General features: G+C 48.7%; 1 protein-coding gene across 2 annotated transcripts in view; it reads right to left on the bottom strand.

Annotated features, from left to right (window-relative positions):
* The window catches only part of PIH1D1 (PIH1 domain containing 1), a 159,601-nt gene that overhangs the window by 104,628 nt on the left and 30,520 nt on the right, over positions 1 to 24,453 (bottom strand). For both annotated transcript variants that reach the window (XM_086930228.1, XM_086930229.1), the window contains exons 2-3: positions 7,352 to 7,471; positions 2,153 to 2,219 (exon numbers count right to left, since the gene is read on the bottom strand). In XM_086930228.1, coding sequence (XP_086786354.1) covers positions 2,153 to 2,219; positions 7,352 to 7,435 — 151 coding nt within the window. In that variant the 5' untranslated portion in view covers positions 7,436 to 7,471. The remainder of the gene's footprint in view (positions 1 to 2,152; positions 2,220 to 7,351; positions 7,472 to 24,453) is intronic.

Below are 24,453 nucleotides of genomic sequence, written 5' to 3'. Positions count from 1 at the left end.
AGGGAGACCAAGGGAGGGAGACAGAGGGAGACAGAGAGAGAGGGAGACAGATAGGCGGGAGACAGAGGAAGAGAGAGAGAGGGTGGGAGACAGAAGGAGGAAGACAGAGGGCGACAGACAGAGGTAGGGGGTGACAGAGGGAGGGAGACAGACAGGGAGACAGATAGAGGGAGACAGACAGAGACAGAGGGAGGGAGACAGAGAGAGAGGGAAAGACGGAGACATAGAGAGAGGGAGACAGAGAGAGAGAGGAAGACAGAGAGAGGGAGGCAGAGGGAGGGAGGCAGAGGGAGACAGAGAGAGAGGGAGACAGGGAGAGAGGGAGGCAGCGGGGGGAGGCAGAGGGAGGGCGACTGAGGGACAGAGACTGTGGGAGGGAGACAGAGGGAGGGAGGGCGACAGAGAGAGGGAGACAGACAGATTGAGTGAGACAGAGGGATACAGAGGGAGACAAAGAGAGAGAGAGCAAGGGAGAGCGAGAGAGCGAGGGAGACAGAGAGGGAGGGAGACAGAGAGAGAGAGAGAGGGAGGGAGGGAGACAGAGACAGGGAAAGGGGAAGACACGCAGAGACAGACAGAGACGGAGAGGGAGACAGAGGGAGGGAAACAGGGATAGATAGAGACAGACAGATAGATAGAGGCAGGGACAAACAGGTAGGGGCAGAGACTAAGACAGACAGACAGAGCGACATAGAAGGAGACGGAGAGAGAGGGAGGGAACAGAGGGTGACAGAGAGGGAGACAGAGAGAGGGAGATAGAGCGAGGGAGAAAGACAGAGGGAGACAGTGAGAGGGTGACAAAGGGAGGTAGACAGAGGGAGGTAGACAGAGGGATGGAGACAGACAGAGGGAGACAGACAGAGGGAGACAGACAGAGGGAGACAGACCGAGGGAGACAGACCGAGGGAGACAGACCGAGGGAGACAGACCGAGGGAGACAGTCAGAAGGCGACAGACAGAGGGCAACATACAGAGGGAGACAATCAGAGGGAGGGAGACAAAGGGAGGGAGACAAAGGGAGTGAGACAAAGGGAGTGAGACAAAGAGGGAGACAGAGAGAGAGAGGGAGACAGTGGGAGGGAAGCAGAGGGAGGGAGGGAGACAGATAGACAAAAGGCGACAGACAGAGGGCGACAGACAGAGGGAAGAGGGCGACAGAGGGAGGTAGACAGAGGGAGAGAGACAGACAGAGGGAGGGAGAGAGAGGGAGGGAGGGAGACAGGGAGAGAGAGCGAGATAGACAGACAGAGTGAGTGAGACAGATGGAGAGAGAGAGAGGGAAAGGGAGGGAGAGAGAGAGATAGAGAGAGGGAGGGAGACAGTGAGGGAGAGAGGGAGAGAGAGAGGGAGACAGAGGGAGGGAGACCGACAGAGGGCGACAGACAAAGGGTGACAGACAGAGGGAGACAGACAGAGGGAGGAGGGTGACAGAGGGAGGTAGACAGAAAGAGGGAGAGAGACAGACAGGGAGGGAGGGAGGGAGACAGAGGGAGAGAGAGGGAGGGAGACAGGGAGAGAGAGGGAGGGAGGGAGACAGAGAAAGAGGGAGGGAGACAGAGAGAGAGAGAGAGGGAGGGAGACAGAGAGAGGGGGAGGGAGACAGAGAGAGAGGGAGGGAGACAGAGAGAGAGAGAGACAGAGACAGAGAGAGAGAGAGAAAGATGTGTGTATGCCGGGTCTGGTGGCTACGTGGACAAAGGCGTCCGCTGAAGGGACCTGTGTTCAACCTCATGGTCATAATTGTTTTTGTTGCTCTAGCCTCTACCCCCTCCCCCACTGACCCCGCCTCCACCGGTGCAGCCCTCGGCCACAAACCACACTTTAAATTTGGCCCCTGAGAGAAAGTTTTTGAGTTCCCATGCTCTAGAACCGCATCAACCTGATTTAAAATGTTTTTGTTTTTTTCCGGTCATTTTTAGTTTTTCTCTCTGTTTTATTGTAGTTGCCAGGTCGTCTGCTGTGGCGCCTCACAAGATTTTTCTCTTCCCCCTATGGGTGTCTTTGTTTATTTAAGCTCTTTGTCTTATTACCTTTTTTACTGTATTTAATACTTGTGCTCAAGCATGTCGGAGAATGGTGATGAAGTTAAAATGTTGCCCCCCCCCCCCCCCCTCCCCCTGGAAACATTTCTGCGGATGCCCATGCTCCTTACCTGGCTGTGGCCGGATGGGTTTGGAATCTGAAATACTGGGCATCCGACTCTGCATTTCTTGTGAGGCCTGCAGAAAGAAGAGGTGACAATTATTATATGCAGACATTAGACTTTGCAAAGTATCTAGGTAAACATGGGACATTGCTGGAGACATGAAACAAGGTTTCCAAACAAACGGCTTGACAAAGGTTTCAAAGCACTATTATGGTCATTTACCTCATACAGAGCATTCAGTGAGCTCATATTTGCTTGGGCCTTTATGTACACTTTACTGAAGTATCATAACTTTTAATATGTTCACAGGTCTCTTATCTAAAGATCCTGATAATCTAGTATATTTCAGGAGTGTGATATTCTTATGCTTGAATGGCTCAGACTGGCCTAGATAGATATTTCTTACATGAAATAGCATAGTGGTACCCATGTTTTCAACCTGATCAAGCCATCTCCCACAGCTATTATAGTCTTAATACAGTGTTACAGCATTGTGTTAAGCCAGGTTAGCCCACCTCAGTATCTCCTAGCAACAATGGCAAAGGCACTTTGCAAGCAATTTACTATAGGATTCCTCAAGAAGACCTTTTCAAGTGACTCCACAGCTATAAAACTAGAAGGAGCAGCAGGAATTCAACCCTCATGTTCAAAGTATAAGTACTTACACTTAGTCAACAGTACTGAGAGCCTTATGCAGCAACTAAACAGTTACCCCTACGGTACTCCATCTATTGCTACCAAACTCTCTCTGTGCTCTGCAAGCAAAACATGTTAGGTTGTTGAGAGATCAGTCTCATTGAAATAAAATTTTATTTCTGTATTTGTAGTAATAATATTGTGGTGGGGCAGGAAAAAATTAAATGAAATGTATATTTATAACACGCACTAATACCCAAAGGTGTCTAGGCGCACCGGCTCAGAACTAAAGAGTGAGCCTGCATGGGTAGAGCAAGACGAGAGAGCCACTACAGGTAAACTACAAGGTTTTTAATGATTTTCGAAATGTCATAAGATTCTTTTCAGTCTTCAGTCGTACTGGGAGTGAATTCCACAGCTTCACTGTCCCTCCCACAACACTTCTTCCCCCTCCCCCCCCCACGTTGCCTTTTTGAATTTGGAAGTAGCCAGATTGGCAGAGGTTGCAGATCGAAGCTCCCTTCCAGGGAGATACCACTGAAATGTGTTTGTAAGAAAGACTGGTCCGAGTCGTGGAGTACCTTGAAGGAGGAGCAGAGAGCCTTGAATTCTATCCTTCTTTGCACGGGCAACCAGTGCAAGGAAGAAGGGGATGTGCTACCGATTGCTGTTTAGGGATATTGAAGAGCAGCAGAGCTGCTGCATTTTGTAGATCTTGCATTTTTTTTAGGAGATGGGTACGTATGTTCAGAAACAGTCCATTACAATAATCCAGTCTGGACAGTATAAGTGCTGTCACTACTGCCTTCCGGAGCTCCAGCGGAATGATGGAAATGATCTTCCTGATGGTTTTCATTAAATAAAAGCAAGAAGAGGCGATGGCGTTAATTTGCCCTTCAAAGGATAGTCTGGAATCAAAAATGATTCCGAGGTTGTTCACTTTGTTGGTTAAGGTAGGAATTTCGCCCATTTTCTGTGGCAACCAATTTGGACCCCAGAAAGAGGTGTCACTTCTAAAGAACAGTACCTCGGTTTTTCCTGCGTTCAGTTTGAGGTGGTTTTGGGTCATCCACTGCCCAACCTTGCGCATACATTCTTGAAATCTTAGCGCGGTATCTGGGGTGGTCTTCAGCAAAGAAAGCCACAATTTGTGTGTCATCGGCATAGGACACCGTTTTAAAACCAAAGGACTTTATGAGCAGGCAGAGGGGGGTAACATATACATTAAAAAGTGTTGGACTCCGTGAGGAGCCCTGTGGAACTCTACAGGGCAAGGTGAACCAAGACGAGCTGTGTCCTTCAAGCTTCACCCTTTGTTCTCTGTTCGTAAGAAAGGATTTTAGCAGGGCCAGCGCCTTGCCTCTAACTCCCAAGGAGAAAAGGCGGCCAGTAAGCCGGCTGTGATCAACCGTATCGAAGGCCGCCGAGAGGTCCAAGAGGATCAGTGCTGCCTTGCCCCCTTTGTCCAGAACCTCTCTAACTTCCTCCGATTCATTTATCAGAGCCAGCTCAGGCCCATGTTGACTTCTAAAGCCATACTGGGCACAATCCAATAACGTGTTGTCCTCCAAGAACTTAGTAAGTTGAGTATTATGACTAGCAGACACTTTAATCATGGCTGCTTTATTCAATAAGAGCATTGATACCCTGGTGTTAAGACACATTCACCATTTGAGCTAAAACTGTTTATTCTTACAAAGTTAATATGCTCACACATTAACCCCTTAGCTGCGGCGGCTATTCAGCCGCAGCGCTAAGGGGGAGGTGGGGCCGCGCGGCGCTCCCGTACTAATGACGGAACCGCTCCGTTACGGCCCTCGGGTGGACTGTGCTTGTGACGGAACGGTTCCGTCACGGCCCGCCCGCTCGTTAGAATGTCAGCGCAGGCGCGAAATTCGCGCCACGCAGGTGCGGCGAGCGGGCCGTCACCAGCACAGCCCACCCGAGGCACGAAAAGGGTTAAGAGCACTAGCACTTGCTTGTTATCACCTCGCTATCTATTTTATTCTGAAACTCAATCAATCAATCACAGGCATTTATATAGCGCACTACTTACCCGGAGGGTCTCAAGGCGCTATGTGGGGGGGGGGGGGGTGGGGGGGGAGTGCTGCTACTGCTCGAATAGCCAGGTCTTGAGCTTCTTCCTGAAGTAGAGGTGGTCTTGGGTCAGGCGCAGGTCGGTCGGTAGGGAGTTCCAGGTCTTGGCGGCCAGGTAGGAGAAGGACCTTTCTCCCGTTGTCATTCTTCGGATGCGGGGGACGGCGGCGAGGGCGTGGCTGGCTGATCGGAGATGTCGTTTGGGAGCGTAGAAGTTGATGCGGTTGTTGAGGTAGCTGGGGCCTTGATCGTGTAGGGCTTTGTGTGCGTGGGTGAGGAGGCGGACGGTGATTCTTTTGTTGACGGGGAGCCAATGCAGGTCTCTCAGATGTCCGGAGATGTGGCTGTGTCGTGGGATGTCGAGGATGAGTCTGGCTGAGGCGTTCTGGATCCGCTGGAGTCTCTTCTGGAGCTTGGCGGTGGTTCCGGCGTAGAGGGCGTTGCCGTAGTCCAGTCGGCTGGTGACGAGGGCCTGGGTGACCGTCTTCCTGGTCTCGGTGGGGATCCACCGGAAGATCTTCCGTAGCATGCGCAGGATGTTGAAGCATGACGAGGAGACGGCGTTGACTTGTCTGGTCATGGTGAGGGAGGAGTCCAAGATGAAGCCCAGGTTGCGTGCGTGGTCTGTCGGTTTGGGTGCGCTGCCCAGGGCGGGGGGCCACAAGGAGTCGTCCCAGGCGGAGGGTGAGGAGCCCAGGATGAGGACCTCCGTCTTGTCTGAGTTCAGTTTCAGGCGGCTGGTCGTCATCCACTCGGCTATGTCCTTCATCCCTTTGTGAAGGTTGGCTCTGGCGGCGGCGGGGTCGTTGGTCAGGGAGAGGATCAGCTGGGTGTCGTCAGCGTAGGAGATGATGTTCAGGTTGTGTTGGCGTGCGATGGCCGCGAGGGGGCTCATGTAGACGTTGAAGAGGGTGGGGCTCAGCGAGGATCCTTGAGGGACGCCGCAGATGACTTCGGTGGCCTCTGACTTGTACGGTGGTAGACGGACTCTCTGTGTTCTTCCGTTGAGGAAGGAGATGATCCAATCCATTGCCTTCTCCTGGATTCCGACGTTGCTGAGGCGCTGCAGTAGGGTGTGGTGGCAGACAGTGTCGAATGCCGCGGAGAGGTCTAGGAGGATGAGGGCCGCTGTTTCTCCGTTGTCCATCAGGGCTCGGATGTCATCGGTGGCAGTGATGATGGCGGTCTCGGTGCTGTGGTTGGCTCGGAAGCCCGACTGTGAGGGGTCGAGGGATCCATTCGTCTCGAGGAAGGCGGCCAGCTGCTTGTTGACGGTCTTCTCGATGACTTTGGCTGGGAACGGGAGGAGCGAGATGGGGCGGTAATTCTTGAGTTCGGTGGGGTCCGCTGTAGGTTTCTTGAGTAGAGCGCTGAGTTCGGCGTGCTTCCAGCTCTCTGGGAAGGTGGCGGTGTCAAAGGGGGTGTTGATGATGTCCCGCAGGTGGGGTGCGATGACCGCGTCGGCCCTGTTGAAGACGTGGTGAGGGCAGGGGTCGGTCGGAGATCCGGAATGGATGGAGTTCATCAAGCGGATGGTGTCTTCGGTGCTGGTCGGAGTCCAGGCGCGGAGGGTGGTGGTGGGGGGCGGTGGTTCGGTTGTGGCGTGCGTCGGTTGAGTGCTGAAGCTGTTGTGTATATCCGCGATCTTGTTGTGGAAGTAGGAGGCGAGGGAGTTGCAGAGGTCTTGCGATGGGGTGATGCTGTTGTTTCCGGCGTTGGGGTTGGAGAGCTCTTTGACGGTGTTGAAGAGTTCCTTGCAGTTGTGTGCGTTGTTGTCCAGCCGGTCCTTGAATGCAGTTTTCTTAGTGGCGCGGATCAGTTGGTGGTGCTTCCGGGTGGCAAGCTTGAGGGCGGTCATGTTGTCCGGTGTTGGTTCCCTTCTCCAGGCTTTCTCGAGGGCTCGGCAGTTCTTCTTGGAGCTCTTGAGTTCGTCGGTGAACCATGGGGCCTTCTTGCTGCCGGGTCTGCTAGGCGGGGTCCTCAGTGGGGCGAGTTCGTCCACGCAGTTGTTGATCCACTTCGTGAGGTTGTCGGCGGCCTGGCTGGGGTTCGCTGATCTGGCGGGGGGGTGCTGGCTCAGAGAAGTAAACATCACTCGACCACAAACGGTCTAGATAAATAACATAGCACAATACAACACCTGGCTAGAGTGGATCTTCATTTTTACTAGAACATAAAAATACAAATGAATACCAGTAAAATTGGCAAAAATATGAATTATCACAAATTTACATTTAACAAACAAATCATAAAAGGTTAGCAGTGTTCAACATCTCAAAGGCACCTACCTCTCTTCCAGTCCTAAGCTTCACTCCATCACATCAGTGCACTGGCATTTAAAGAAACAGTTAAAAAAAAAACAGAGTCTGGGACTAGAAAACTTGTGAATCATATGCTAAACTGGTTCTCCCAACAGAGGACGTTAGTGTACCACGTATTCCAGAATGAGACAGCTAATAAGCATTCAAATACCTGAAGCAAGATCTGTTTGAACACTGCCTCCTCACTCTCCTCTTCCATCTCTGCAGCAAGGAGGGTTTTGTCAGCTGATGCCATCACTTTGATAGGAAAAGCTGGACCTCAGGGCAAGGCCTGCAAAAAGTAAATTATCAGATTTATTTGAGAAATATGAAATCAATATTCAGATTCTGAATGGATGTAAACTAACACAGATCTAAAAATATAAAATGTTTCATTCTAATTAAGTATTAAGAAAATGGAGGCAAGCGCTCCTTAGTCACAAAACACATTCAATCTCAAAACATGCAACAATGAAAACAACTAAGCACTCTAAGGCTCACAATGCCTGGCAGGATGAACCAGACATAGAAATCACTGATAAGCAAAGAGCCTGCTGCTGCTTAGTGATTCGTACTGTATCTTTAAGCTGACGCTTTCGCCTAACACATTTCAAGTTTTTCAAACGGAGTATATTATACCCCGGCCAGCTTACATCTGTATGGTTTCAAAGAGGATTCCAGATGTGCTCGCTATAGCACTGGGGAAGCTAACTTCGAACATATGGCATGGTTCTGTTCCGGCATTTATCAATTCTGGATTGAGATATTTAGAGTGTTGGGAGGAATCAATGGCGAAGTATTGTGTTGCTCTCCTTTGTTGGCACTACTGGGATATGATTGTGACGTCTCAAAAACTAGTAGGGAACTTGTGGCACTTGGTCTTTAGCTGGCGGGACGCAGGGTTGCGGTGCGCTGGATGAAAGGACCTTCGCCGACGATATCTGAATGGCAGACGGTATGGCATACTGTAATACTCACTTTGATGATTACCATGCTCTTATGCCATCTTGTAGTTGCCTGAAAATTATATGGGCCCCGTTTCAGGCGTATGTACTCTAAACCCGATGAAGAAGGGAGTCGACGGGACGTCCCATAATTACGTTGAATTCGCTGTGATTCTCCTCCCTTACTTTTTAGGTCTTGCCTACGCAGAGCACATGCGCTACATAGGAAAAAGACCTTTTGAAATTGATTCAGTTTTGGCACAAAAACAAGCATGCATTGCATTGCTTTGAATGGCAACGCGTGCACGTTTGGCGATTCCCTTGCGGGAGAGAGCTTTGAAACCTCGCTCTCGCAAGGGAAACAGGCGCAGGCCCCCACCTCTCTCCGCTGCCTCCTCCTCCTCCTCTCCTCGTCAGCGTGAGGTGCGCATGCTTGTTAAATTAAGGAAGTGCAGGTACTGGGCAGTTTGAAAATCTCCAGATGTTCTTCTAGGTCCCTCCCTATCTTACCCCTGGCAGTACCCTCGGAAAGCCCAGCGAGAAAGGAGACTCCATTAACATTTGTTCGTCTTATAAATCCTACTATTTAAAAAAAAAAAAACTTTTAGCGCGAGGCGCGCGCACGCTTGTTCTGTTTGCTACAGGTCTCCCTCTCCGTGTGTCCAGGGTCATACTGGGAGGTGAAGAGCCCTGTACTACCCATATCTGTTGGATTAGGAGCTCTTCTCTCCCAGTACAAGTCACACACAGCCTGTTCTTCAAGTCTTGCGAATCCCGAGAAGTGCCCATAAGCTGTGCATGCCGAGCTTGGGCCACAGGACACAACACTTCACCAGCACCGCTTGGAAGGTGGGCTGGAGCGGCTTGTGGGTGGCTTTGCAGGGTTAGATTGGAGTCATTGGACCCAGCTGTCAGTCACAGTGTGACGCCGGCCTTCTCCACCCCTGGAAGGGCGAGGCAGCCCTGGGGAATTTTAGATGAGCGCTGCCGGAATCTCCGCAGTAACTCCGCATTGGGGTACACAGAGGTTCCATGTGCTTAGAAACCCCTCAGGAGCAGGGTGGCGCCTGTTCTGAGCTAGTAGCCATACCTAATCTGAGCCTGCCAAGCCTACCACCCTGCTGTCCCATAAGAGCATTTGTACGCTCCCTCGAAAAGGACAAGCTCTGGAACTGAAGGGTGAAACATGCAGAACTGTCTGTACTGGGTACCGGCAAGTACCGGCCTATTTAAAACGCTGCACATAGGGCTGATGCCATAAAGGTAATGATGTGCACAGACACAGACGTGCAGGTACCCATGAACACGTCGGCAGACGAGCAAGGCACCTACGCAGACACAACACAAACAGAGGCACACAGACACACGCAAAGACAGATAACAAACCGACCGATGGACAGACACATACCGGTCCGACCGGACTTACTTCTGCTATTTAGGGCCTCTGTGGAGGAAATCATATCTAACATGGTAAAAGAGCAGAGTGTCACTCCTCTTTTTTTGCCCATTATAGAGGGATCTTCCCGTGTGGAGCTGAGTGTCCTCGAGGCAAAAGATAACCCAAAATGAAGGATTGGATCCCGGACACCGGGGACCCTCGTCCCCGTGCAGTCAGGAGAAACGGGTTAGCTCAGATGATCCGAGGCATTAATGAGGATTTTCCCTCCATAACGCCGGCAAGATGACTTTGCTGCTTCGATGCATTAATTTAAGTTTTCCTTAGTCCAGGTTTACAAGCAAGGACTTAATCTAGTCCAGTTGCAACTTGGGAGCTGTAGTCATCCGGTCTCCTTAAGAATAGTTGCCTCGTGCTGTTTAGTCAGAGGATTGATGCTGAGATCTTGAGATTTTAGGGACATTCTTGAGTACTTTACCAAAGCTAGTTTTTAGGTTGAGACTGGCAAGTCAGCACCCAGGATAATATGCTGCACGTCTAAACACTTATAAGGTCCAAAAGGCGAGACCTATAGGCTATGCCAATGCTTGTTATTTATTGCTTTTCACTAGGGTGGTATGTTCTATCGTCTGAGTGATGTGATATTATATAGAATCTTGAGTAACCCTGGCATTATATAGGCACGGATGTGACTGGTCTATGTCCAGTGATCATCATCGACATGATATGACATGTCAAAGGTATTATTTCTGCTGCTTGACAGTCGGACTATAGTGACTTCTTTTCACTGTATGATTTTTGTTTACCCGGCCACTACCAATTGTACCTTCTACTGCTTGACACCATGATATATCTGTTTACAACTCGACCTGTAACCACTGTATACTATACTTAATGCTGCATTGTCAATAAGCATAAAATATCAACGTTTTTTTCCAAATCATGAAAACAACTATGACAATAATGAGGATTTCACATTTTCACTGAAAAAACATATACATATAATAGGCACACACTATTTCAAATAACCTCAATAGACAGGATCTTTGCAAATCCTGGAAAGTAAAAGCCTTGTAATTAGTTTACATTCAAACCTACATTTTGAGAGACTCCCTAATTAGTTCAGTTAAATTCGTTTTAAGATGCAGCAAAAAACATACAAACCTTTCTACCTGAATTTGACCTGTTGACTATAAAATAACCAATAACTATCCCTAAATTCGTCTACTGCAACAATGTAATCGAAAGTGCAGATAGCAGCCGATTAAAAATACTACTGAGTTCTAACAAGAGTACCAAGATTTCCAAAAATCAACTTCCATACTCACCCCACATTAAGCCTATTCAGATGTCCCAACACTTACTTCCTGTAAACGGGTGTTGCTAATACATTTTTTAGAAAGTTCTTATCTTTGCTGCTCACTCACAGCCTGTTGACACCATTACACCCGATTCTCTTGATATAGTGCCAGATAATAGAACATGCATAGATTATCAGACTTTGAGAAATCTACTCGCCCACTAGCTATGACGAGTCAGATTTCATTAGGGCGAGCAACTTATGGGGCCAACTTGCCATTCTAATGCCTTTAAATCTTGCTTTTATCTTATCTCATTTGCTCTGCATTCAAAGACTGAGGTCAAAAGTCAGTTTGTCTACCTACATTTGCTTTGCTTTCTCTGACTATGCAGTTAGAGTATTTTGTAAAGTGAACTGTGTGACAATCATTCTGTGCAAAGCTGTAAGATGTCAGGCTTTTTTTCTAACACAACAATGAAATAGCTAATAAGTGAAATGTACAAACAAATCAGAAAACTTTACTTGGTGATATGCAAATGCTAAACATTTTTGCTGAAACCCAATTTCCAAACATTATACGCTGTTTAGTTTTATCAGTAAAATGGCATGTTAATGGAAAGGTTTGTTGAAATGTGCAGTCTATAAATGGCAGTACAGTACCACATCATGATTTAGTAATATATTTATTAAAAGTGAGTTTTTAAAAATAAACAGAGAAATATTCCTACCCTGACCTGATTACAATGCTATTAGTGAACAAATCATGTGTACCCTATAAAAGGGCTTGATTCTTATTACACATGGAACAAACGTTTACTCTAGTAAATAAAATAAAAAATTATACAACAGAAATGATGAACTTGCACATTTAAAAAATGTTCTTATATCTAATAATGAAGAAAAAGGCGGCTCCATAAATTAAAATATTTGCTTAGGATAGCCCAATTTGAGACTAGTTTACTGGTCGAGTAGATTATTCAAGTTACTATACATACAAGTCTATGAACATTTTTATGATTTTTCAAGGCCTGATTATGCAATTGATGTGGAATCTGCTTCGCTCAGCAATAGGAGAAAATAGTAGGAAATCTTTTCCTTTAAGACTAAGGATCCGAGCAGCTGGGATACCTGTATAAACGGCAAGACAGTAGTCCAGTCACAAATGTATAATGTTAATTGATCCCAATATTTAGTGGATACCAGTGGTAAGACATTTCTAAGTTTGTTTAATTTGTTGGACAACTGAATTATAATATAAAGTCATATTACATTCTCACCACCTAGGTCAATGGGTAAAGGCACAAACTGGTATCCGTGTCAAAATACAAAACAAACGCTTTTAACTTTGGTAAAAGTAGGGTGCCAAGCTATCTCCAGTGCATGCACAACTCAATGGCTTTTAGGCAATGCTTGGATCAAGTCTTGCCACAGAAAAGTAGAAACCAGGTACAACAGAAGCAAGCTTGATCGAAATGCCGAGCATCTCCCTTTAATGCGTTCACCCTTCGCGAGTAACAGAAAGAGTTGAACAGTCAAGGTTACTCTTGGAGGAGGACTTCCTATTGAACATCTAGTTCGGGATGCACATGTCATAGTAAAGCCATTTCACAATCAGTTATTGTGCTGCTGCTTGATTGTTGAGTGCAGAGCTCAAGCACCCACACACTACCACCATGAGAAGCCTGTGACTACTCAGCATCACTACCTTTGAGAGACAAGTGTTGAAGTAGCTGACCTTAGCTGATTTTTAGAGAGCCAAAGTAGGAGAGATACCAGGACATCAGAGTCAAACAACCCTAACCTGCACTGTAGAGGCCCTGCTTGCCACATGGACCCCTGAACTGGTCTGACAGAGACTCATGCAGACTTTCTCAATGTGTTCCAATTGTTTATTCTCATCCACTGGAAAAAACAAAATCTATATATATATTTCGTCCAAAAATATAAATATATATATCTCGTCCTGGAAGCACTTCATAAACTGCTTTCTTAATGATATGACACATTGCTTTTCATATATTGAAACTGAGGCCAAGCCAAATCGCATACTTTTAAACTGAAAAAATCCTTAAGGAGTGAAGAAGGGTGTGGTATTTCAGATTCTAGGTTCAGAACAATCTGATGATATGCTAAATGTAGATCCAGCCACTTGCAAGGTAGTCACAAGTTAATTCATGTTTGGCAGTAAGTGAATATGTATCATGATGTTGCCATTCAATGCCCTAAAATCCACACATCTCAAAAGACACTTGTCAGCCTTACTGGCTAGAACAATGGCCAACATCAAATTATTGGACTCCGCCTCTTCTATAATTCCCTCCTTGATCAACCTACCTATTATTTTTTTTCTACTCAACACATTCATATGAACTCCCCTTAACTTCTGTCTTATTGTCATAGCCCCTTGTTTCAACTTGATCTGTCAAATTACATTTTTGAGTGTTCCCAGTTCTTCAGAGAACGCCTTCGAGAATTGCTTGATCACCCACACATCTCTTAGCATAGTCTTTCACCACTATCTCTTACTCCTTGCAATAACAGAATAAAAACACAAGAACTGTACTATCGCAGTTCGCAAGAATGACATATTCTCTAATAATGATAACACAGGATACTCTACTATAACAGTTCGCAAGAATTACATTCTCTATAATACCAACAGCATTACAAGTATTACATATCCCACAATACCTAAATACACAACACTCTGCAATATATATGCAGCATAAGTATAAATCTTAAATGCTTAACCAACCACAACATTTTCCAGCTAAGTTGGCACTCTCTTCCCCCTTCCACACCACCGCAGCCCATTACTAAAGCCCCCCCCCCCCACTAATTTACTACCAGTTTCCACCTGTTTGCGTCCTGAAGACACCCATTTCCCTCCGTTCAATGTGGTCCTCCTGATTTACTTCAACCTCCCTCATGTATCATCACGTTCATCATCCTGCTCCTACTCCAGACCCACTCCTTTAGTTCTTAAACGCCGGTACACTATGTAAATTCCATAATTTGCTATCCTCCAACTGAACTGAGCTACTCATTCCTTTGTTAATTCTCAATGGTTCTGACCAACAAGGTTTCCCTTTGTCAACAAATCCAGGTTTCTTAACGTAAATATACTGTCCAACCGCTATTTTAGGTATGTTTACTTCCTCATTGGGATACCTTTTGGTATGCATCTGATACTGCTCCTCTCTCTCGCTTCACCATACTGTACAAAACTAAATGTCTTAAAATTCTTCTCCATCAACCATCATGGTACTAGATTAGTAGCAGGTTATCCTCCTCTCAAGAGATCAAACGGAATTTTTCCTGTTACAGAATAAGGTGTTATTCTATACGACAAAAGCATGCTCTGTAATTATTTCCTCCAGGAAAGCCCTGACTGCAATCCTAGTTGTATCGCCTCCTTTATGACTCAATTAAAACGTTTCACCTGGCCATTTGCAGACGGATTGTACAAAGCCACCTCGGAATGTTTAATACCACATTTCTTAAAGAACAAGATCATCTTATCAGATATCAGTTGCACACAGTTGTCTAATACCAGAATCTCTGGCACTCCTTTCCTCAAGAACACATCTTAAAAAAAATTCAACCACATCAGTTGTAATTTGATTTACCATTCGAACTTCTGGCTGCTTAGAAAAACATTCAAATAACACAAGAGCGTAACACTCCGTAGCCGGTAAAGTAGAAAATGGCCCCATAAATTCAATAGCTAATTTCTGCCATGGCCTGTCTGGTGGTTCCATCATAACCAACGGTATCTTACATGGTTTGACCAATTTATCCCTTTGTGCACAAGCATTGCAGTTCCTGACCCATCACTCAACCATTCCATCAACTCTGTACACCATAAATTCGCCTTAATTTTTCTCTTGGTACTAGACATGCTCTTATATGCAGACAACGCTGTTCTTAACAGCAAATGGCCTTCAGAATCTTTTAAACAGTTTTAATATTTAATGATGAAATTACATCTTAAGGTGAATCACCAAAAATCATTTGTAATGACCTGTGGGCCCAAATGTACCAAGTCTAAACCTTTTAACAAGGGGGGGGGGGAAGAACCTATAGAAAAGGTATCCTTATTAGGCCTCGCCTAGCGACGCAGTGCATTCGCTGCTCGCCTTGGCGAGATCTATTGTTGCGTCCGAAGGGGGACAGGAGATGTGCGCGCTCACAGCGTCTCTTCTCTGGCAATCTCAGCTTGCCCCCGGACAGCCGATGTGCACACTCATTGCATCTCTTCTCACGGAGTCACTTCACTGGCTGGGGGAAGAGGGGGCGAGCACACGTGCGCGAAGCCAAGCACTCCAAGGGGGTTGGACCATGGCGGGGCTGCGGGAAGGGGGAGGGGGAGGGGAGCGGGGCTGCTGCTGTCCTTGTGAACCGACTGTTGCTGCCGCTGGGGGCTGATTTCATTGGCTCCAGGGGAGGGCTGCCTGCAGGGATTCCCTTTCCACTCGTGCCGGACTTCACGCTGCTGGCTGGGACTGGATGCCCCAGTTTTAATATATGGCAGGGTGGGGGGGTGTAGCAAACCACAAGGTATTTGTGGCACTTGTAACAGGGCAGTACCAGCTCCTGTTAGCAAGACTGCATCACTTTCTGCAGGGCAGCGCCTGCACTTCTCTGCATGAGTGGTGCACTTTCAGCAACCCAGAATTGTCACTCTGTCGCTTTGCGGCACTTTCAACAGGGCACCAACAGCACATGCTTTTTGCATGTGTAGCACTCTTCACGGAGCAGCACCAGCACTTCTCAGCGAAGCGGTCACTTCTCTTTTCAAGGGCTACTGGGTCCTGCTCAGAGTTTCCCGGTTCCTAAAAAGTCATGAAAAAAGACCTTCAGGGGGCGTGGCTAGCAGCCAACGATGGCGGCAGCAGCTTAGGGAGGCTCCCGCGGCAAGGCGGCATCCCCCGTAAATCCGACACTATTATCCGCTAAATTTTGTACTCTGTAGAGGCGGACGGGGTCTGGCGACGGTGCGACACCCAGCGAGGCAGTTTAGAAGCAGCGGCGACCCGGCAATCAGCGGAACCGCGAGGTGCGAGGAGGGGCCTGCTGTCCTAATCAACGCCGCGAAGTGGCTGGCGGACTGCACCCGGGCAGAAGTGGAGCCCCGGCGGGTGCCATGAACCGGAAGTCTCGGTCTTCCGACCGAATCGCCGGACAAGAAACGACAGCCCCCTGGGTACACCGAAGGACTGGCGGAGGGTGGATAAAGCGGACACCGCAATAAAAAACGGGCACGAACCACAGCAGAAAGCACCGCAACTCCGGAGGCGGGCCGCCATCTTGGCCAGCCGACCTGTCCCGAAAGCGGCGATTCAGTGACTCGGACAAGAGACCCCCCCTGGGCGGGTAAGCCTGAGACTGCGGGACCGGGAGGGGGACGGCTGGGGAGTGAGGAGCAGTAAGCGGTCTCCGTGAACATCCGGGGAGCGCCATCAAAGGGACGCGGGGCTCCGCGTGGAATCGAGCCCCCCCCCCTTTTTCATCATTGACTCCTGTATACTTGCGCCCCGAGCCCGCACCAATCCGAAATACTGAGCAACACCGGGGGCAGTAGCCACAAACTCCCATCAGGCCGCCTGTTAAACTGGGTGTCCTCCGGTGGCCAGAAAGACTACCTCACTGCGATACTGCCCAGGGGCGACAGAAAGGGGTGCATGGTCCGCAGCACTGAGAACGGAACATAGGAAACACCCTGAGTGCCAACAGCTTGCAAGGGACCCTGCCCGAACCTGCATTGTCCACAGTGGAAGACCTAGCAGGCAAGTGCACACGTGGGGAGGCCGGTAGTAAGTTCTACGCAGGGGCTGCCGCGACGAATATGCAGACACTACCCAGGAAACACGAGTGGTAGTTCTTCGCTGACCAAGTGGTGCACCCCTGTTAGCGGGCCGAACATACATTCACTGGCTGAACAACATGGCGAACAGAGGCCCCAGACACAGCTCCACACAAGCCAAACTCGACAAATTCGCCTACGACAAACAAACTCCCCCGCAATAGCAACGCAAGACCGCGGGGAAAATGGCGGACACAGAAGGGTCGAAGAAAGCCACACTGGACGACGTCCTGGCGGCATTGTCTCGGGTACAGGAGACAGTGGGGGCGACGGCGACTGAAGTTAACCTGATACGTGCGGACCTCCAGAAGATGAACGAGAGAGTGAAACAGGTCTAAGTGGTGACCAAATCCTTAATTGAGGATGTGTCGGAACTGCAAATCGAAATGGGTAAATTGCGAACAGACAACAAACTACTTAAAGAGAAACTGGATGACCAAGAAGGGCGTTCACGAAGGAACAACGTCCGAATTTTAGGTGTACTGGAGTCGGAAACTAAGGGAGCAATGGACCTTTATGTGGAGGATATGATCAAAAACCAACTCCAACCCAAAGGTCTCTCGAATTTCTTTTCAGTGGAAAGGGCTCACAGGGTGCCAGGAGGAAAGCCGAAGACAGGAGGCCCACCAAGGCCGATACTGGCGAGACTTTTTAACTTCAGAGACCGGGACGCCATTTTACAAGCGGCTAGGGTGGCTCCGGCCATCCAGATCCAAAACTCCAAGGTGTCCTTTTTCCCAGACTGCACGGCGGAGGTCTCGCGGAGGCGTAGAACCTTTCTTGAGGTAAAAAAAACATTAAGGGACAAGGAATTGCCTTACTCAATGCTTTTCCCAGCCCGACTTCGAGTAGTAGCTGATAAAAAAGTTTGGTTCTTCGACTCCCCCGATGAGGCCAGGGACTGGCTTGAGGGCTGGCACACTACGGACAGGCCACGGAGGACTCATAGGCCGCATAACGGACATCGCGATGACAGCCGGACGGGGTCACAAAAGTTAGGCAGAGGAGGCACGGGACGATCCCCAACTCAGGACCTCGTGGAAGCAGACGGAAACGAATGACTCGGAATAGCAGGGGCAAACATGGTCGCTGTCTCTTGTTAATGGAACTAAAGTTTCACAGTTGCAACTGGACGCTGGCTTGGTTAGCCTCGGAAGTGAGCAGGGATGCCGCCTGCTGGGGGTGACGCTCTCCCCCCTACACGCAAGTACTCTGGTTTTGGGATGGGTTAAGCACTCTGCTCAGTTGGGGAGGCGGGCAGTTGGAAGTCCGATAAGCAGGTAGGCAGGGAGGGGGGGTGAGGGAGGGGGGTTGTTTTGACGTTGTTTGGAATATATATGTATGGTCGAGGAATAATGTTAGGCATTCGGGTGCTGCAACAGAAGTTTGGTATGTACAAAGATGGTCTAGCTCTTCTATGAAAATTCAGTACAGTCTGTGGAACAGGTGTAGCAATGACATTTGGGGAACGGAGCGGGTTCGACACACCAACGACATCATAACCACAAATGATAGACAATCCAACGGTTGACACGGGTGAGATCGACCCGACTTCGCAGGGACTGCCCCTACGAATACTGACATGGAATGTGAGGGTACTAGGGGATAAGGTCAAACGGGGGCTGGTGCTGACCGCACTAAAAAGGCAGAAACCCACTATAGCACTACTACAAGAGACACACTTAACGGGAAGGGCTTCCAAGGCCATGGATAGGAAAGGATATAAAATGATAGTCCACTCGGACTTTACGTCTGGGTCCAGGGGAACTGGTATCCTACTACAGAAAACGTCAAAGTTCATTCCACTGCAAACTAAGACTGATGACCAGGGGTGCTTTGCGGCCTTACAAGGCCAGTGGGAGGGTAGGCTCCTGAATTTGGTTTCAGTATACATTCCCCCAGCACTCCACTCAGTGCAGCTCCCGAAACTAGCTGATTTTTTACTGACCCTTCCAGTGGGGGACGTTGTTTTGGGGGGTGACTTCAATGCCATTGTGGACGCCCGGCTGGATAAGTTTCCGGCGGTGGCCCCCACCGGCGGACCTTCCCGCTTCCAACGGTTTTTAACAGCAATGGGTTTAATTGACATTTGGCGGCATATCCACCCCCAGGCCCAGCAGTACACCTTCCACTCCATGGTGCACGGTAGCCTTTTGAGAATTGACCACTTCCTGGCCCTCGGCAATGGCATCCAGCACGTAGATACCATAGAAATTCACCCCAGGGGGATCTCAGACCACTCCCCGATCACCCTAACGATATCCACTCAGGAGAGGACACGCAAACGAATATTCCCTACACACGCTACATACCTGAAGATCCCCCAAGTTCGCAAGGCTCTTAAAAAAGCGACAACACAGTATTTCACCGAGAATGTGGTCTCGGTTCGCTCCTCAGAGGTACTATGGGAGGCATATAAGGCGGTGTTCAGGGGCAGGCCATAAACTCTATCACAGGTCACAAAAAGGAAAAAGCTTTGGAGCTAACCAAATTGGAACTAATATTACAGGAATTATCAGCAGCACATGAAAAGCAACCCACACCGGCAACTGCTCACATACTTAACATCCAACAGCAACTCTACACGGACCATTTACGGAGTGAAGTTAAGGGGCATATAGCTGACACGCAGAATAGAGTTTATGAAGTAGGGGACAAAGCGGGTAAGATGCTGGCCTGGCTAGATAAGAGGGGAGGTAGCTCCAGGGGCATCCAGCAAGTGAGGAACAGACAGGGGGTGGTGCACACAAGTCCAGAACAAATAGTTGAGGCGCTCGCGTCCCACTTTGAGGGGGTATACACCCCTGAGCGAGGAGTAACACCTGCAATGGCTAGCACGGCATTAGAACAGATCGAGGTCCAGACGCTTCCTGCAGAGGTAACTACAGAGCTGGATGCGGACATAACGGCAGAGGAGATACAGCTAGCGATTAATGCACTGAATCCAGGCAAGGCGCTTGGGCCGAACGGCATACCTATAGAATGGTATCAATCTACGCCTGGGATACTAAGCAAACATCTACTATCAATGTACAGGGAATGTTTAGAGAAGAGAACACTTCCACCAGACCAGAGGCTGGCCACTATAGTGGCCATCCCCAAGCCGGGGAAACCAACAGAGGATTGCTCCTCTTACCGCCCCATTTCGCTACTTAATGCGGAAGTCAAAATCCTCGCCAAACTCTTGGCGACCAGACTGGTACCTCATCTGCCCACTATTATACATCCGGATCAATCTGGATTTATGCCTCGTAGAAACACGGCGCTAAATCTGCGTAGGGTACACGGGGTGCTGGCTCAGGCGGAATCGATTCCATCACAGGCAGTAATACTGGCACTAGATGCCAAGGTGGCCTTTGACCTTGTGAAGTGGAATTACTTGTTTGAAGTTCTGTCTCGTTTGGGATTTGGCCCCAAGATTATTGCATGGATTAGATTGCACAGGTGGTGGCTAACGGCCATATCTCACGCACGTTCCCTCTGGGGGAGGCACCCGTCAGGGGTGCCCGCTCTCGCCATTGCTATTTGCAATCTCATTGGAACCACTAGCCACCTTAATAAGGACCACGCCAATTCTGAAGGGAATACGCTGGGCAGAGGGCTGGGAGGACCGGCTTTCTCTCTATGCGGACGACATGCTGGTATACCTAACAGACCCAGAACAAGGGGTGCCAGCGCTTTTACACCTCTGTGACAGCCACGGTAAAATATCAGGGTACACGTTAAATTGGAACAAATCGGAGTTGTATGTCCTGAAGGGTCCAACTCCAGTACTGAGTGAGGACTGCCCTCTGAAGAATGCCGGATCCTCATTTAAATATTTAGGAATCCATATAACAAGGGACCCAGTGGAGTTCATGGATAAAAATCTGGGGTCTCCCTTGGAGCGACTTAAGCAGGATGTTAAGTTTTGGGCTGGGCTGCCTTTAACACTTCTGGGAAGGGCTGCACTATATAAAATGATGTCCTTGCCCCGATTTTTATATGTCCTTGAAAATACTCCATATTCAGTGGCTCCTAGATTCTTTCAGACAGTGGAGGCATTGGTATCAAATCTTCTGTGGGGGAACCTCCCGCCACGTATAGCGCAAGCAAAACTGCACAGGGGATGGTATGACGGCGGAATCGCATTGCCTAATCTGAAATTATACTATTGGGCGGCACAACTGAAACCCGTCAATCACTGGATACACACTCCGCAAAATGAGCCAGCATTTCAGGCAGATAGGTCACAACTAGGCACGAATAGTCTACTAGCTCCATTATATGACCAAAGCAAAATGCGTAAACTGGAGGGGCCCACCAGACTAACCGCGGCGCTGTGGCATACAGCGACAGCGGCATTAGGCTGGAAGGGGAGGATAACGAGGCTTACACCCAGTGGCGGCTGGTGACATTTGAACCTGGCGGGGCGGAAAATTATTTCCGCACTGTAGCTCGCGAGCGCGGCGCGCGTGCTTGAACACCCCCCACCCAACCCCCCCCCACTCAGTGTGCAAAGTACAAATTACACACTGATCACACCCTAGATGAGACTGACAATAAAACCAACCAATTGTAAGCAATCTGCAGGCTGTAGGTGTAAATAAAAATTGCATAAACTACAATAATTAAATAAATACCTCCACCCACCCTCTGCTCTCACCCCACACTTGTATGTTGTGTAAATTCATATCAGTTCATTTGAACAGTGCTCATCACCATTGTTACAAATTCATAGCACACTCACAGTCTGGATCGTACTGGCTTAGGAGCGCCAAATCAGTTACAGAATAATGTATACTTTTTAGCCACTTCGCCTACCCTCAAACACACAAAAGATGTAAATACCTGCAAATAAATTGCACTCATTCAGCAGTTAGGAAAGCAAAATTGAGGCACATTTTTTGTAACTCTGAAACAATGCTTTTCAGTTTACATGCAGCACTTTGATGCCAGTCATGATTCACTGAGCTATGTTCGAATGATGGTAACCTATGAAGTTCAAGAAACAGAATGATCTCTGTGGCAAAAGCAGCAACCCACTGAGCTATCTACAAAAAAAATCTGTGATAGGCATGCTACACTTTGTGCTTCGCATCATGAACATTAACACTCTAAGCTGCTTTAGCAGTAGTCAAAATTATGACTAGACCGATCACAGCTCTCTCCATGAAAGTGCATCAATCACCAGAGCATGCGTGCTGTTATTATTCCCTGAAAAAGGCAGCAAATAAAAACATATTTGCAGGCTGTTTTTATATGTGCCAGTTCGTGGCTTTCCGAGTATATTTTTGTTTCAATAACTCACGATTTTCACTCGCGTTTTTAATGTTATTCCAAGTTGACCTGCGCATAAAAACACAAACATGGATTGCACTACATCGTAAAAATAACCCTGGGGCTTCTGTCTAGCTGAGAACAACTTTGCTTTTTAGATGATCGATTCGCTGACTTGTGGAGCCTTAAGGACGAAGACGGTAACCAAGACCTGGGAGCATAGCGCCTTGGATGAGAGCCTAGACCTCGGGTAAGTTGGCGCTGCGCTAACGATGCCCAATAGGGTCATTTGAATTCACCTGTCGAAGGTGTTGGTAGAGGGCACGGCACCCGCGGAAGATTGTCTGTGGACTTCCATTGGATTGGTTGTGCCTGGGGCCTTTCATCACTGCTGATTTTTTTTTTATGTTTGTGCCGTTGTTCTGCTTTGAAATGTGTCTTTTTTTGGTCTTAATTGTAACTTGAAAATATCCCACGTGCCGCCGCAAAGCATTTCGCAGGTGATTTAAATTGAATTGCTCCTGCATAAAAAAAATCCAAAATGTCCTTCTGATAGATAATTGTGATTACTGAAGGTTTACTTATAGGCCCAGAATCACACGTCCACCATGTTTATACGCGCGCGCCCCCCTCCCTGCCGCGGCACATTATTAATACAACAAAATGCCGACTGGGGAACCTCACCGTCACCTGCCTCATTTGTAAGCGCGCGTGAGAGTCTCTGTATGTACAGGGCTGGGCTGAGAATACAAAGCAGCCATGGCGATTCTCACTGAGAGACAGAATCGCCATGGCTGCTTTGTATTCTCAGCCCAGCCCTGTACATAAACCCCTGGCAACTGCACCTGGTCCTGGGGGGAACAAGAGTCGCGGCAGTGGCACTACAAAACTCAAACCGGCTGCCATAGAAGGCGCTATATTTACAAAAAAATTCTTACAGACCGAAACGATGCCGGATGCCCAAACCCGCCATGGCACTCTCAGGGGGGTACAGCTGTGGGATCATTAGTAATACGTAACGGGTGGGAGTTTGAAATAAAATTCAAAAGGGCGGTAATCACCACCATCACCATTGTGACTCATCTCAGTAGTTCTCCTTGTCGTGTCGATGTCGTTACGGTAACTGTAGGAGTCCAGCTCAGGAGGCAGCAGGAAGAGTTACCATCAGGAGGACAGGAGGAGCACGCACACCACGTTTGATGCGGGCAGCAGCACTGTGTGTGGAAGTGGCTGCGGGTGCGGGGGTGAGAGTGACTAAGGAGGTGATTGACGTCACGTCATCCCAGACGTCATCGAGCAGGTCAAGGAATGGATTGGTGAGAGCAGCCAAACTCCCCGCCCCATTAGGAGGCTGGGGGCTGCGGCATGAGGCAACCCCCGGTATCCAAAGGGGGGGGCTAGTGCGCATGTTCCCACCGGGCAGAAAAATGACCTGTCCGAAAGAGGACACGCGCACTAGCACCCCTGCACAGCCCCACCCCCCCTTTTCCCGATGGTTTCTGGTCCGGCCCGGTGACCGGCCGGCCAGAAACTAGCTCCTGAATCATCAATAATGTTTTATTTTACTAGGCACACTGGCGGTCCCGGATGGCGGCAGTGCGCATTGGGAGGGCAACGCCCCAACGCCCCAATGGACGCACCGCCGCTGCTTACACCACTGTAGGACTCTCGAGCCTTGGGCAACATGAGAAACAGCAGAGGCTTTTCCCACTGGGATACTATAGGGATATCTACAGTTGGGGATCTCTGGGAAAGGGGCAGTGTAGTACCTTTTGACAGATTGAGAGAGCTATACGACCTGGGAGAAAGGGAATTGTACAGATACATTCAGATACAACAACATGCGTTGCTGGCTGCCATACCCCCGGACACTGAGTTGCCGGACTCATCCCCACTCGAAGACCGGCTTCTCACTGACTATATGGTTGAACGTGCGACTTCCCTTATATACCGCAAACTACTGAACAACCTACCGGACCCACTGACCCGGATGAAGGAGAAATGGGAGGGAGACACCTGTGAGATGGACGACCATGAATGGAATGAGGCGATCGCATCACCTAGGGAAGTGGGCATCTCCGCACGACTGAGACTTGAACAGTTAAAAGTTTTACATAGGGTATATTACACTAGGACTATGCTACACTGTATTAATAGAGCACAACACCCTTACTGCCTTTGGGGGTGTGGGGAGGAGGGCACGTTTTTCACACTATATGGGACTGCCACCGTATCCAGGAGTTTTGGAGACAAATAATGCGAACAATGTCACAAACACTAGAGATCTCACTGCTGCCTGATCCACGGAGGTGCCTCCTAAATGTGTGGTGTCCACTGACGTGTCCAAACATGGTCAAACCTGGGTCACGGTGGGCTTGATAGTAGCTAAACGCGACATCGCACAGAGATGGGGAGCTATAGAAGTGCCAACAAAGACACAATGGTGACTCAATATGGACAGGGTTATGGTGACAGAAAGGGCGGTGTACTCTAGCAGAGCCTGTCCGGG

Source organism: Lissotriton vulgaris, chromosome 7 (genome assembly GCF_964263255.1).
Source record: "Lissotriton vulgaris chromosome 7, aLisVul1.2, whole genome shotgun sequence".
In the NCBI taxonomy this organism is placed as follows: domain Eukaryota; kingdom Metazoa; phylum Chordata; class Amphibia; order Caudata; family Salamandridae; genus Lissotriton; species Lissotriton vulgaris.
The sequence above is the reverse complement of the archived record's forward strand: the minus strand, read 5'-3'. Positions and strand labels throughout refer to the sequence as shown.